The sequence below is a fragment of the Sinocyclocheilus anshuiensis genome, unplaced genomic scaffold (genome assembly GCF_001515605.1).
Source record: "Sinocyclocheilus anshuiensis isolate Anshui unplaced genomic scaffold, SAMN03320099.WGS_v1.1 scaffold640, whole genome shotgun sequence".
Taxonomy (NCBI): domain Eukaryota; kingdom Metazoa; phylum Chordata; class Actinopteri; order Cypriniformes; family Cyprinidae; genus Sinocyclocheilus; species Sinocyclocheilus anshuiensis.
Window position 1 is genome coordinate 1266510 of NW_015554127.1, and position 12421 is coordinate 1278930.

Consider the following 12421-nt stretch of genomic DNA (forward strand, 5'->3'; position numbering starts at 1 on the left):
ATTTATACTATAGTTGCACCGGTAGTGACGTCATGGCTGTCGCCGGCCAACGTGTTTTTGGTGTTTTTTCAATGTATGCTTCAGACACGGGTCACGACGAGGCGTTCCCCATAGTGACTCCTAGAGGACGCAGTTCGAAGTTCCCTTGAAAGGGAACTACAATTAATTAACACATAAAACAGTACAGCAAATTTGTTGTTGATCTTGTGCTGTAACACATTACACCATTTAAAATGTGACCTGGAATAGGTAAATATTAAAATGCATTATAATTGACAATTATTATAATACTGCAATTATTTACAATAACATGCAATGGATTATTATGTCCATTATAATGTATTATAATCCTTATATGTATTATAATGCAGAAGGCAGTAATCAATAGAAATGGAATCCTTTTTTTTGGGGGGCTTTTTTTTTTTTTGTAAATAAAGATGATTGGAGTATGTTTTACAAGAAAATACTATTTCAGTCTTTCTACTTCAAAATTTCACATTCAATACAATGTGTTAATTTGTTTTTTTGTAAATAAAAATAATTGTAAAAAAAAAATGTATGCAGTATGTATCTAAAAGCATTATTACGTTATTTAATATTTAAAATATTTAAAGGGTTAGTTCACCTAAAAATTAAAATTCTGTCATTAATTATTAATGTTTTTGGAAGTGAAAAAGAAAAAGTCATTGTATAATTTACAATGAAAAACCGTAAATTGACACTCCCAGAATTCCCTGCATGACGCATCATATTTGATGTTTTTTTGTTGAAATAACATGTTTTTTCTTAGTTTTTTCTTATCAGTTGCATACATTAGGGTTTAATCTTACATTTAATGTTGTTAAATGAATGTTTATTGCATTATTTCAGTATCATGTGTGTCACCATGATGGGGTTTAGTGTTTGTGTGAATGACACTGTGCACCTTCTATATAAAAGTATTGCCTACCTCAGCTCGTAGAAAAGCTGTTTGTGATAAGCTGTTTGTGATGAGCTTCGGTTCATCATGTGACTTTCTCATCACCACCAGTTTTTGGTGGTTGTCAGTGCATTACAATGGTTCAAAACAGATATTAACACTTCAATATGTTGGTTTATTAACATTACATCAGTTAATGAAATACGGTATTTTATTGTGAATTTAAGTTAAGTCTGTAAAACCTAAAATGTTGCTACCGTATTTTTTACGGTGAAGTTCTGGCAACCACAGCTGCTGGTATTTTACCGTAAATGTCACAGATTTTTTTTTACAGTGTAGTTCATGTGACATCAGGTCAAATCACAACAACGTAGGAAACAGATCCGGAGTGACGCAGCTGACACAGAACAGCATACGCTGTTTACCTCCAGCTGATACTCTCCAAAATGGCGCTACAGGGTGATACGGAGGACACGAATTGTTGAATAAAGTCGTTATTTTTTTTACTTTTGCGCACAAAAAGTATTCTCGTAGCTTCGTAAAATTACGGTTGAACCCCTGATGTCACATGGACTATTTTACCGATCTCCTTGCTACGTCTCTGGACTTGGGAACATTTCAGTTGTATTGCTGTCTATGCAGGGTCAGACAGCTCTCAGATTCCATCAAAAATATCTTAATTTGTGTTCCGAAGATGAACGAAGGTCTTACGGGTTTGAAACGACATGAGGGTGAGTAATTAATGACAGAATTTTCTGTTGACATTTTTGTCGACATTTTTGGGTGAACTATCCCTTTAATAACTAAACATGCAGGCAGCAGGTCATATGTTGAATTTTTAAATGATGACTGTTCAAATTTGGTGTAAATGGAGTTTGAATAATATTGTAGAGTTATTGCTGTAGTCAGGGAACTTTTTTTTTTTTACATTTCGATTTCTGATATAAGGAGGATTGCACGAGGATTGCAGAGACACTGAGACTAGTTTTATACATGCACACTTGCCGCTGTGACATATATCAGACTGAGGATCAAATGCAAGTGTCCTATGAGTGACAGATGGCTTCTCGGTCAGTCAACATCAATCAGTCATGCAATCAATAAAAATGACTATAGTCTGTCTGGGTTTTTTTTTTTTTTTTCTGGGACAAAATAAACTACTTTATCTTGCAGCCTCTCCCTGTCTGTACCAGGTTTAACAGATCAATATTATACATTTTAGATGTAGCATTTTGTTTCATTTTAAATCATTTGTGCTCTTACAATGAAACAGCAGTAGAGATTCACCTTTGCAAAGTCCTCAAGCTTTTCTTTTTCTGGCTACCTTTCTCTTCTCGTTTACCTACACTGTTTACACTCTTTCTTTCCCTGTCTCTCTCTATTGCTCTGTTTCTCTCTCAGCCATGAATCTGTTGGGGCTGAACTGGCAGCTGAAACCTGTGGTTGGTCCCATGCTGAACAACGGCTTGGGAGCCGGGCTGCCCAGCAACAGTGACGCAGCAACAGCGCCCTCTGGAGGCAGAGGTGAGCACAGCCTCACAGCACGCTGCAGTCCCGCGCTCTTTTCCGATGAGAAGAATGTCAGGATTGTAACAGAATAACACAAGGGGGGGGGGGATTTGTGTTTAGTAATTTGCTTCTCTGTCGCACACTGAGGTCCCATCATGACAGCACATTTATGCCCACACACACTTCTCTGCCTGCTTCCACGATCGACAAGGGATATTATTCTCTGGGCTTCATTTTATTTAGCCGTGTGACAATTCATAAGAAACCAAGTAACCATGTGATTAGGTAGAGCAGCAAGGCATTGTGGGACAGTAGTGCTGGGGAGTTGATTATTTTACAAAATGTGTTACGCAACGAGAAACATGTCAAAAGGGCTTTTCACATTGCGCTTCCTAACCCTGGGTCATTTTAAAACCCTCTTTAAACCATGGGTAAAGGAATGTTTCACACGTTACTTGGATTGCTGTGCAGTCTTCGAATGTTACGACTAGATGCTTTGTATCCGTGTTTCGTTGTATCGCATGCTTTGGACAGTCACAGAAACACTGAACATTGTATAAACAGTAGTTTCATTGATTGAGAAGAAAAAAGGTTAAATGATGGAAAATGCATCAATTGGAGTGAAAAAGTGGCCATTTTATTCTCACATTTATAGTTCAAAAAGGAAAAACTTAATAATACAAGGCAATATATAATATGAGGATGTGCAATAGTAGTGCCTTTATGTAAACAGGTTTCATGCTGCATTCATTTATTGAAATTAGATCGTTAACCCGGGGTTTGTGAATGTACGGTTTGAAACTTCAGTTTATGATTACCCAGGATTAATTCTTAACCCCAGGTTTATGAGTAGTGAGAAACGTGAAGCACGACAACCCAAGATTCCTTTTATCTGGGGGTTTGAATGACCAAAAATGTACTATTTTTGTGTGAAAAGCTCTAGATAGTAGTACACATTTAATTCTGTGAATAGTGGTAATAAAAGTCAGACATTAAAATCTTGCATTTTTAATCCAATTTTGTTTACAAGCACAATTCCCTGGTGGTTCAATCAATTAATAATTCAAGACAAAGATGTTAAAAACACAACTAATACTATTTTGGAGACAGAAGGTCAAGTCATTTACATTGCAATGTGGGATACTGTATCCTGCGCAGTGTGCTACTGTATCTTCTTTACTGAAAATTTTGCCAAAAGTATACTTGATCATCCAGGTATTACATGCATAACAATTTGAGTAGGCTATGGTAGTAATCCTACATAATTAGCACATCTTCATAATCTACTGACAATTCAGATTTTTCCAATCAGGAATCAAACTTTCGAATAAAATTGATGAAGATTGTAAACAAGCACTCGTGTACTTCCATACTTACACAACCCTTTGGCTGCTCACCCATCTCTTTTCTCCAGCTCTCACTGGCTGTCTCTGACTTGATCTCACGCACTCACAGATTCAAAGGAAGTGTCCTAGAAAACACCACATCACCTCTGTATGAAGGACAACACAGTCTGTTATTTTTTCTTCTTCTTTAGAACAGGAAGGGACTAGTCATCTTTAAACACACACACTTAAAACCTAGTGGCAGAGGCAGCAAGTCATCAAGTAGGCTACTTAATACACTTCATTTTGAGCAAATTTTAAGTCAGCGTCACATGTAACTTTTACAAATAAATAAATACATTCTAAAAAGGGCAATCCCAGAATGCATTGCACGGAGCTTAGTGAAACACAACATCCAAGATGGCGGACAAGGAAAGAGAAAAAAAAGATCAGTGTACTTTAAATCAGATTTTTTTTTTTTCCCCTACATTTGCTTGTTTTGGGTATTATGTTCATTATAATACAGCTGTGTTTGCTTAGTAACTTGCTAATATCATGCTCCATTGAAATCAATTGCAAGTCAAGTCTCCCATGCAAAGCTCAGTTTGTTTGGCACACAGAGTTGCTGCCTACGTAGCGTCCTCCAAATTAGTGAGGGTAGAAGGTTAGGATGCTGTCTTAGAAGGCAAAACCTAGGTTATTTATTGCTATTTGAAACAGAGTAAATACATTTTCACATTGTCTAATTATTAATTTCCTCTATCCTCAGGGCTGTGTAAACATATCTAACTCTGTGAATACATATAGATTATGTGGCATAATATTTTGCTGTGTTTTTGTGTGAGTGTGTGGGTAACGGTGAGATTGTGCGCTTTGAAACAGCTCTTCATCTCAAGTGTTTCAATCTCAACCCCTCAGCATGTTGGTGTCAATTCCATCCATACAAATATGACTTTTCTCTCGCTCTCTCCCTGTCGCTCTCTCTTTCTCTCACATGCAAACATAATGTATTCTACATAACAGTGAGATTTCATTAATCATATACAGACAATTCTACAGTACAGCTATGAGGCAGATGTTGCTGGTTGCTCTGTTTAACGATAGCGCCACATATAATAAGTCTTGTGTTGTGCCATGTCTGGTTGTTGTTGTTGCTTTTTCTTCTCTGTCTCTCTCATCCTCTGCTGCGTCTTTGTGTATAGCTGTTATCCTACCTTATTGTCTGGCATATTGTGTTGAGATGCTCTTATCTGGGCTTCTGCGGGATGATTTGATGCTCTGGTCTGATCGGTGAAATGATTTGTGTGTGCTTTTGCCTGCTGGCTACATTAGCTTATGATTGGCCTCTCTGCACTCGGCTGGATTCTGTTACGGTACTTGATGCTGTGCTTAGGCACTCAGATTCAGATGTGCTTTATCTCCACGATAGCTGTGGTCCAAAACCTACAGTAGTGAGCTGCCTCTGTGGGGAACTGTCTGTGTGTGTGTGTGTGTGTGTGTGTGTGTGTGTGTGTCTTCCAGTTCATTACAATTCTCATTATATTCTGTTTACATTACATTACTTACTATAAACACAGCAAGTATTGCTTTTTTTTCTGTTTTTGTTTAATTTTCACTACTGTTCAAAAGTTTGGGTTCAGTAAGACATACATTGATTGATTGATTGATTGATTGAAATAAGTCTCTTCTGCTCACTAAGGCTGTGTTTATTTGATCAAAAATACAGTAAAAAGAGTAATATTGTAAAATAGTTTTACGTTTTAAAAATGTTTTTATTTTAATATATTTTAAAATGTAATTTATTCTTGTGATGCAAAGCTAAATTTTCAGCATCATTACTCCATTCTTCAGTGTCACATGATCCTTCAGAAATTGTTCTAATATTCTGATTTGGTGCTCGAGAAACATTTCTTATTATTACAAATTTTGAAAATAGTTGTGCTGCGTACAGGGGCGCAATAACAGAGGGGAAGGTTAGGACGATTCCAAGGGCCTGACAACGGAGAGGGGGCCCGGAACGCGATTTTTACCGAGGGGGCCCAGAAACCATAGCGGCGCCCCTGGCTGCATAATGTAGAAACCACTTTTTTTTTTCTTTTTTTTTTTCCAGGATTGCTTGACGAACAGAAAGTTCAAAAGAACAGAATTTATATGAAATCAAATCAGTCACTTTTAATCAGTTGTCCTAAATAAAATAATTATTTATTTAATTAACATTAACTGGTGTGGTATATATAAGCACATTATATATTTAATTGTTTGCATTTTATTTTATGTATTTCTAAGAACTTAATTTTGCTGCCTACAAAAACATCAAATTTTGCAAAATAAATTTGTATTATAAATATATCTTATTAAATACTAAAAATATAGATAAATTAACAGTTAATATAGCTAAAATAATGAATATAGCTAAATTAATAAATAAATGATAAATGTTGAATAAATTAAATTTGCTTTTTTTTTTTTTTTACAAATTTGGGGATGCTATGCATATTTATATTTATTTGTATTTTATGTTTTGTATGACACTGCCTACGTAGAGTGTTCCAAATAAATCACCTATGACATTCTGCCCAAGTGTTTTGTTGCCTTAGTAATATATATAATGTTATCTTAGAAGGTAGCTGTCTATGTAGTCAGCAAGGTGGTTCACTATGTTTTGGTACGGAGCTATTGTGTTTTGTTGTGAAATAATGCTGGACTATTGCTTCAGCCACAGCCACAGACTGATCGTTCCTTCCCTAAGGAAATTCTCGTCCGGCTTCCTCAGCTCTCTATTTTTCTTTCTTTAGTTCCATTTCTCCTCTGTCCGTGCTGTTCTGTATTAATGAAGGGGGCTATTTCATCTCCTGTTGCGGCTGCTCCGTCCTGATTGTGTTTTCATTGTTCTTTATTTCCTCACCATTTTTCACAGGTTTTCTCTTACAGGGCTGCGGTCTCCAGTGTAGATCTGACCTGATTACAGGGGAGCTGTTTTCGTGTGTGTGTGTGTGTGTGTGTGTGTGTGTGTGTGTGTGTGAGACACGCGGCCATTGCCGCTAGCTACAAGCAAGAGATAGAGATAAAATAAAAGATAGAGAGAGAAAGACAGAGAGGGAGAGAGCAACCATGGATTTTCCATTAAATGAAAAGTGGATAACAGCTTGTGTGATTATGTTGGTAAACAGGATGGTGGTGTTGACATGCCGTATGAGCCAAAGCCTGAGGGTGGAAAATACACGAACTCTCACTTATAGAAGAGGTCTCTCCGTCAGCCTGAGAGTCCACAAACACCAGAGACAGGAAAAAAAAGGGGGAGGAGGAAGTGAGGTAGAGGATAAGTGAGATATCAACAGGTTCCAATTTCACTTTTAAAAATAGGTTCCTCGCAGCACCCTAAAGGAACAAATAACCTATAAGGACCCACTTATGTTGTAGAATATATATATATATATATATATATATATATAAACTTTTTAAAAGTTTGGGGTCAGTAAGAAGCAAACACACATTAAGTTGATCTAACATGACAGTAAATGCATTTATAATGTTACAACAACAAGAACAATGAAAACTAATTAAATGAATGCTGTTATTTTGAACTTTCTATTCATCAAATAATCCTGCTCTCAGGGTTTTCATAAAAACATTAATCAGCACAACTGTTTTCAACATCGATAAAAATAAGAAATGTTCTTGAGCAGCAAATCAGCATCAGCATATTAAAATGATTTCTATAGGATCACTGAAGCCAGGAGTAATGATGCTGAAAATTCAGCTTTGCATCACAGGATTAAATTACCTTTTAAAATGTATTAAAATTGAAAAGAGTTATTTTAAATTATAAAAATATATTGCTGTTTTTACTAAAGCAGCAATGAGAGACTTCTGTCAAAAACATTTTACTAAAAATCTTGACCCCAAATTATTGGAAATATGAAAGTAAAATGCTTCATGAACACTGTTTCATGTCGACATTAAGAGTGTAGGTCTGAAAACCAAATCTCAGTCAGAATCATAGATCACACTTTAAGACTTATATAATGTGACAATTTCAATAAAGCTCAGCTTCGTAGAAGCAGCCATTAACTTTTCATCTGTATATGTTATTCCTCAGTTCTTCTGCAAGCTGCATTTGAAAAACCAGGCTCAGATATTCAACAAAGAAGCCCCTATTCCCTGTCTCTCTCTGGCTCTCTGCTGTTTATCGTGATACACTCTCGGCTTTCTTTGCTCTGGGTGGGTACAGTGAGGTTATGGGTAAAAAGACTTCAGGAAGTAGCATTTGTGTTTTTCAGCTTCCATCAGATAAAAGTGTCTCCCAGAGAGAAAACACATTTGTCCTGTTTCCTTTTGTTTTCTGATTTCAAAGCAGCTACCTCTGAATCTATAAACATGGGGCAGTTGCAACACAGCCAAGGTGAGAGATTGATTTTTTTTATGCCTTCCTCTCTGTCTCAGGGCCATGGGCTGCTCGCAACAGCAGCATAGATATGGGCAGCCTGGAGGTGGGCAGGCGCGTGACCCAGGAGGTGCCGGCCGGTGTTTTCTGGAGATCCCTGATGCACCTCAGCCAGCCTCAGTTCCTCAAGTTCAACATCTCCTTGGGCAAGGATGCACTCTTCGGGGTTTACATTCGCAAAGGGCTGCCGCCGTCCCATGCACAGGTGCGCACACCCTTTCTATTTACAGAGAGGCCACTCTGTGAAGTCCTTTCAGGGATAAAAACCCCTCTTTCATCCCAACAACGGATCAATCAGTAACTGCAAATACATTTTAGAAGTCACCAGGTGTTAGATAAAATCGTTCCTACAGCTCAACTTCAAAGTATCTCACTGTTTGATATGTATGAATGCTGTCAAACCACTAGAGATAACGAAAAAATAAAAATGTCCCCTCTCGTTTCCCTTGTTTCTGCGTTTCTCCCTCTGCAGTATGACTATATGGAGCGTTTGGATGGAAAGGAGAAATGGAGCGTAGTGGAGTCGCCCCGTGAGAGACGCAGTATTCAGACGGTGGTTCTGAACGAGGCCGTGTTTGTACAGTATCTGGACCCCGGCACATGGCACCTAGCTTTCTACAACGACGGCAAGGAGAAGGAATCGGTCTCCTTTAGCACAGCTGTTCTGGGTCAGTTACTCTGACACTGGTTAAACTCTCCATTATACATTTACTTCAAACACTCACTATATCACCCAACTGTGACATTTTTATTTGAAATGAGAAGATACAATACATTTGTTGTGATAAGCAAGCATGTAAATATATATATTTTTATATAAAAAGTGTTTTACAACAAAATGTAAAGCCAAAAATATTAAGCAGCAAATCTGATCAACATTGATAATGATAATACAAATTTCATCAGCACCAAATCAGCATATTAGAATGATTTCTGAAATATCATGTGACCCTGAAGACTGGTGTAATGGCTGCTGAAAATTCAACTTTGCCATCACAGGAATAAATTACATTAAAATATATTAAAATAGAACACTGTAATTTTGCATTGTAATAATATTTCAAAATATTAATTTTTTACTGTAGTTTTAATCAGATAAATGCAGCATTGGTAAGCATAAGAGACTTCTTCATACTAATCATACCAAACCCAAACTTTTGAAGGGTAGTTTATGTTTAAAAAATTAAGCATAAATTAAAAATATATATATATATAAGAGCATAAAATGCAACGTCCTTGCATTGTGACATTGAATGGCACATGCTTTTTCGAACAATTGACACAGAAATATGTATTTCAAACTTGTATTTCATAAATGAGGTCTAATAAAAGACCAATTTTGAAACATTAATATTTTGGACAATTGGATTTATAGGTTTTAGTCTCTATAGAATTACAGATAAATGCTTCTAGTAAAAAGGAAATAATTAAATAATGTCAATCTATTACTGTTATACCATTTCATATATATTATTATCCACTTGAAATGAGATAAGCACCTCGTGGTTCTGTTCTATGAATATTCACATGCATGAATTCTACGAATAAGTGGTGTCTCACCAATTAACCTTGCACTAATCTACTGTGATATGCCCTACTTTCATTGCCGTGATATTACTCATGGCTAATGAAATGGTGTGAGACGCTGTTTGAATGGGTTGTATCAATAATGACCAGAGACCGCCACTCAGAAATAGAGTGAAAGAGGGACAGAAAACTCAACTGAGAGAGAGAGAGGGAGAGGGAGGGAGGAAGCAGTAGAAGAGAAGACAAGATGAGAGCTGGATGTGGTGGTTACAGCTGTCATTACCATCAAAGTGGCCTTTTTTAGAAAGGTTTCATTCTTTTCACAGACTCCGTGCAAGAGTGTCCCCGCAACTGTCATGGTAATGGAGAGTGTGTGTCAGGAGTATGTCATTGTTTCCCGGGGTTCCATGGCATGGACTGCTCGAAAGGTAAGAGACACTCCAATTACACCCCGAACTCTGTCGTACAGCAAGAGAGAGAGCTTGAGGAAAAAATAGTGACAGAGAGAAGTGAGAACAATTTTTACTTCCCTGTCACTCATACTACAGAAATGGAGAATGATCCATTGAATTCGTATTTAAAAGTGTAGTTCACCCAAAAATTATCATTTTGTCATCTTTTATCCATCTCATGTCGTTCCAAACCTGTGTGACATTCTTCTTTAGAAAAACAGCAATGGAGCACACTTATGAAGTCATTTTGGAACTTGACAGCTTAGACCTTGAAACGAATGACTGAGATCAACTGCAACAACTCACCATTATTCCACAAAAGAAAGTCATTCAAATTTACAATAACATGAGGATGAGTAAATAATGACATCATTTTCATTTTTGGGTAAACTGTGCTTGGAAACGGTGGATTAGCCTTAGCATTAAAGACATCTTGAGCTATAGTGCTAATGCTGGAGACTGAGGTTCTCTGTCCTTTTCTCATCCCCATCAATCTTCTCACCATCATTTATTGTTATCTCTGTACTTTGTCTGTCAATAAAATGCAAAAAAAGGTCCAGACAGACATAAAGAAAAGAAAAGCATGCAAAAACACATGCAAAGAGGAACAGCACTAAATTGTTGCCACCAGAATGGCACCAGCAGTGGGATTTAAAGAGCTGAACACATCAAAGATGTGTGTTAATCTCAGCGGTCCCAATGCCTCTAGACCCATAGTTATATGGGTGTGTGTTTCTGACCTAACTATACGTTTTGGGACTACCTTGATTAAATAATTCCCAACTTAATTTATGGACCATCGTCAGAAGGAAAAATGGTTCATAAATAGACTAAATAACATCTTTATTCAACTCCGAAACTGACAAAAGTTTAAGAGGTAAGAGATAGTCTGTAGTAGTTATAATTAGCTGAGAACGACAGATGTCAATGGGAAGTCCCCATTTAGATAGCTGGGTAAGTGTGTGTGTGTCCTCAATAGCCCCCAAAAAAATTCATTTGCACAGTTTGCATACTTTCCTATTGAGAAGGTGCTTTACTGTAGTTCTATGACTCATCAAGAAACTAAGATCTATGTGTTAGTGGAGGTCTCTCTCTCTCTCTCTCTCTCTCTCTCTCTCTCTTTCTCTCTCTCTCTCTCTCTCCGAGGCATAAGGATGACGAATGGTGGTTCCTACAGCCCAATATCTCCCATTGTTCACCTGGGAAGCTCATGATTAATAGTTTTGTTACTGCAATGTTAAATTACATTTTCTTTCATTACAGTTTTCTCCAACCTATCACAGCTGTCCACTCCCTCTGCTACTGCTGACCCTCTGTGTGTGTGTGTGTGTGTGTGTGTGTCTCTCTCTCTCCGAGGCATAAGGATGACGAATGGCGGTTCCTACAGCCCAATATCTCCCATTGTTCACCTGGGAAGCTCATGATTAATAGTTTTGTTACTGCAATGTTAAATTACATTTTCTTTCATTACAGTTTTCTCCAACCTATCACAGCTGTCCACTCCCTCTGCTACTGCTGACCCTCTGTGTGTGTGTGTGTGTGTGTGTGTGTGCATTAATATCTTTACAATGCACTGAGCCTTGAGACTCTCTCATTGCAGAAATCACCTCAGGAAGTCTTTTTAGACTGCTAGTTACTAGACATCTTTCATGAGGACTTAGAGAGAGTGCTTCTTGGTAATGTAGTTGAAAAAGTCGAGGTTCGGGTTTAGATGCAGACATAGTCTGTTCTTATCAGGTGTGAACAGAACCTGATTTATTTTTTTATTTTTTTTTATGTATCATGGTAGGTATTATTATGTTTTTTGGACATGTACCATGGTATTGCCATGTTTTTGGACATGTATTATGAAATTATTATATTTTAGAGCATGTACCATGGTTTTACCATGTTTTTGGACAGGCACCATGATATTATCATATTTTTAGGACATGCAACATGCTATTACAATATTTTCAGACATGTAGAGTACCATGGTATTATTATGTATTTGGACATGAATAACTATGGTGAAAATAAAAATGGTATCACCATTTTTTGGACATGTACAATATCATGATATTATGATTTAAGACATGTATTATGATATTATCATGTTTTAAGGACATGCACCATGGTATTATTGTGGTTTTTGGGACATGTACAAGTAGTTTTGTAGTATTTTTGGAGTAAACATTGAAATACCATAAATCCCATAATATATGAATATGGTAACCCCCCCCCCCCCCCCCCCCCCCTGCATCAT

General features: G+C 37.1%; 1 protein-coding gene across 1 annotated transcript in view; it reads left to right on the plus strand.

Moving 5' to 3' along the window:
• Window positions 1-12421, plus strand: part of LOC107670182 (teneurin-2-like) — a 613574-nt gene that overhangs the window by 568025 nt on the left and 33128 nt on the right. Inside the window, exons 13-16 of the mRNA XM_016462702.1 lie at window positions 2321-2443; window positions 8197-8402; window positions 8670-8865; window positions 10051-10152. Of these exons, the coding sequence (XP_016318188.1) occupies window positions 2321-2443; window positions 8197-8402; window positions 8670-8865; window positions 10051-10152 (627 nt within the window). The remainder of the gene's footprint in view (window positions 1-2320; window positions 2444-8196; window positions 8403-8669; window positions 8866-10050; window positions 10153-12421) is intronic.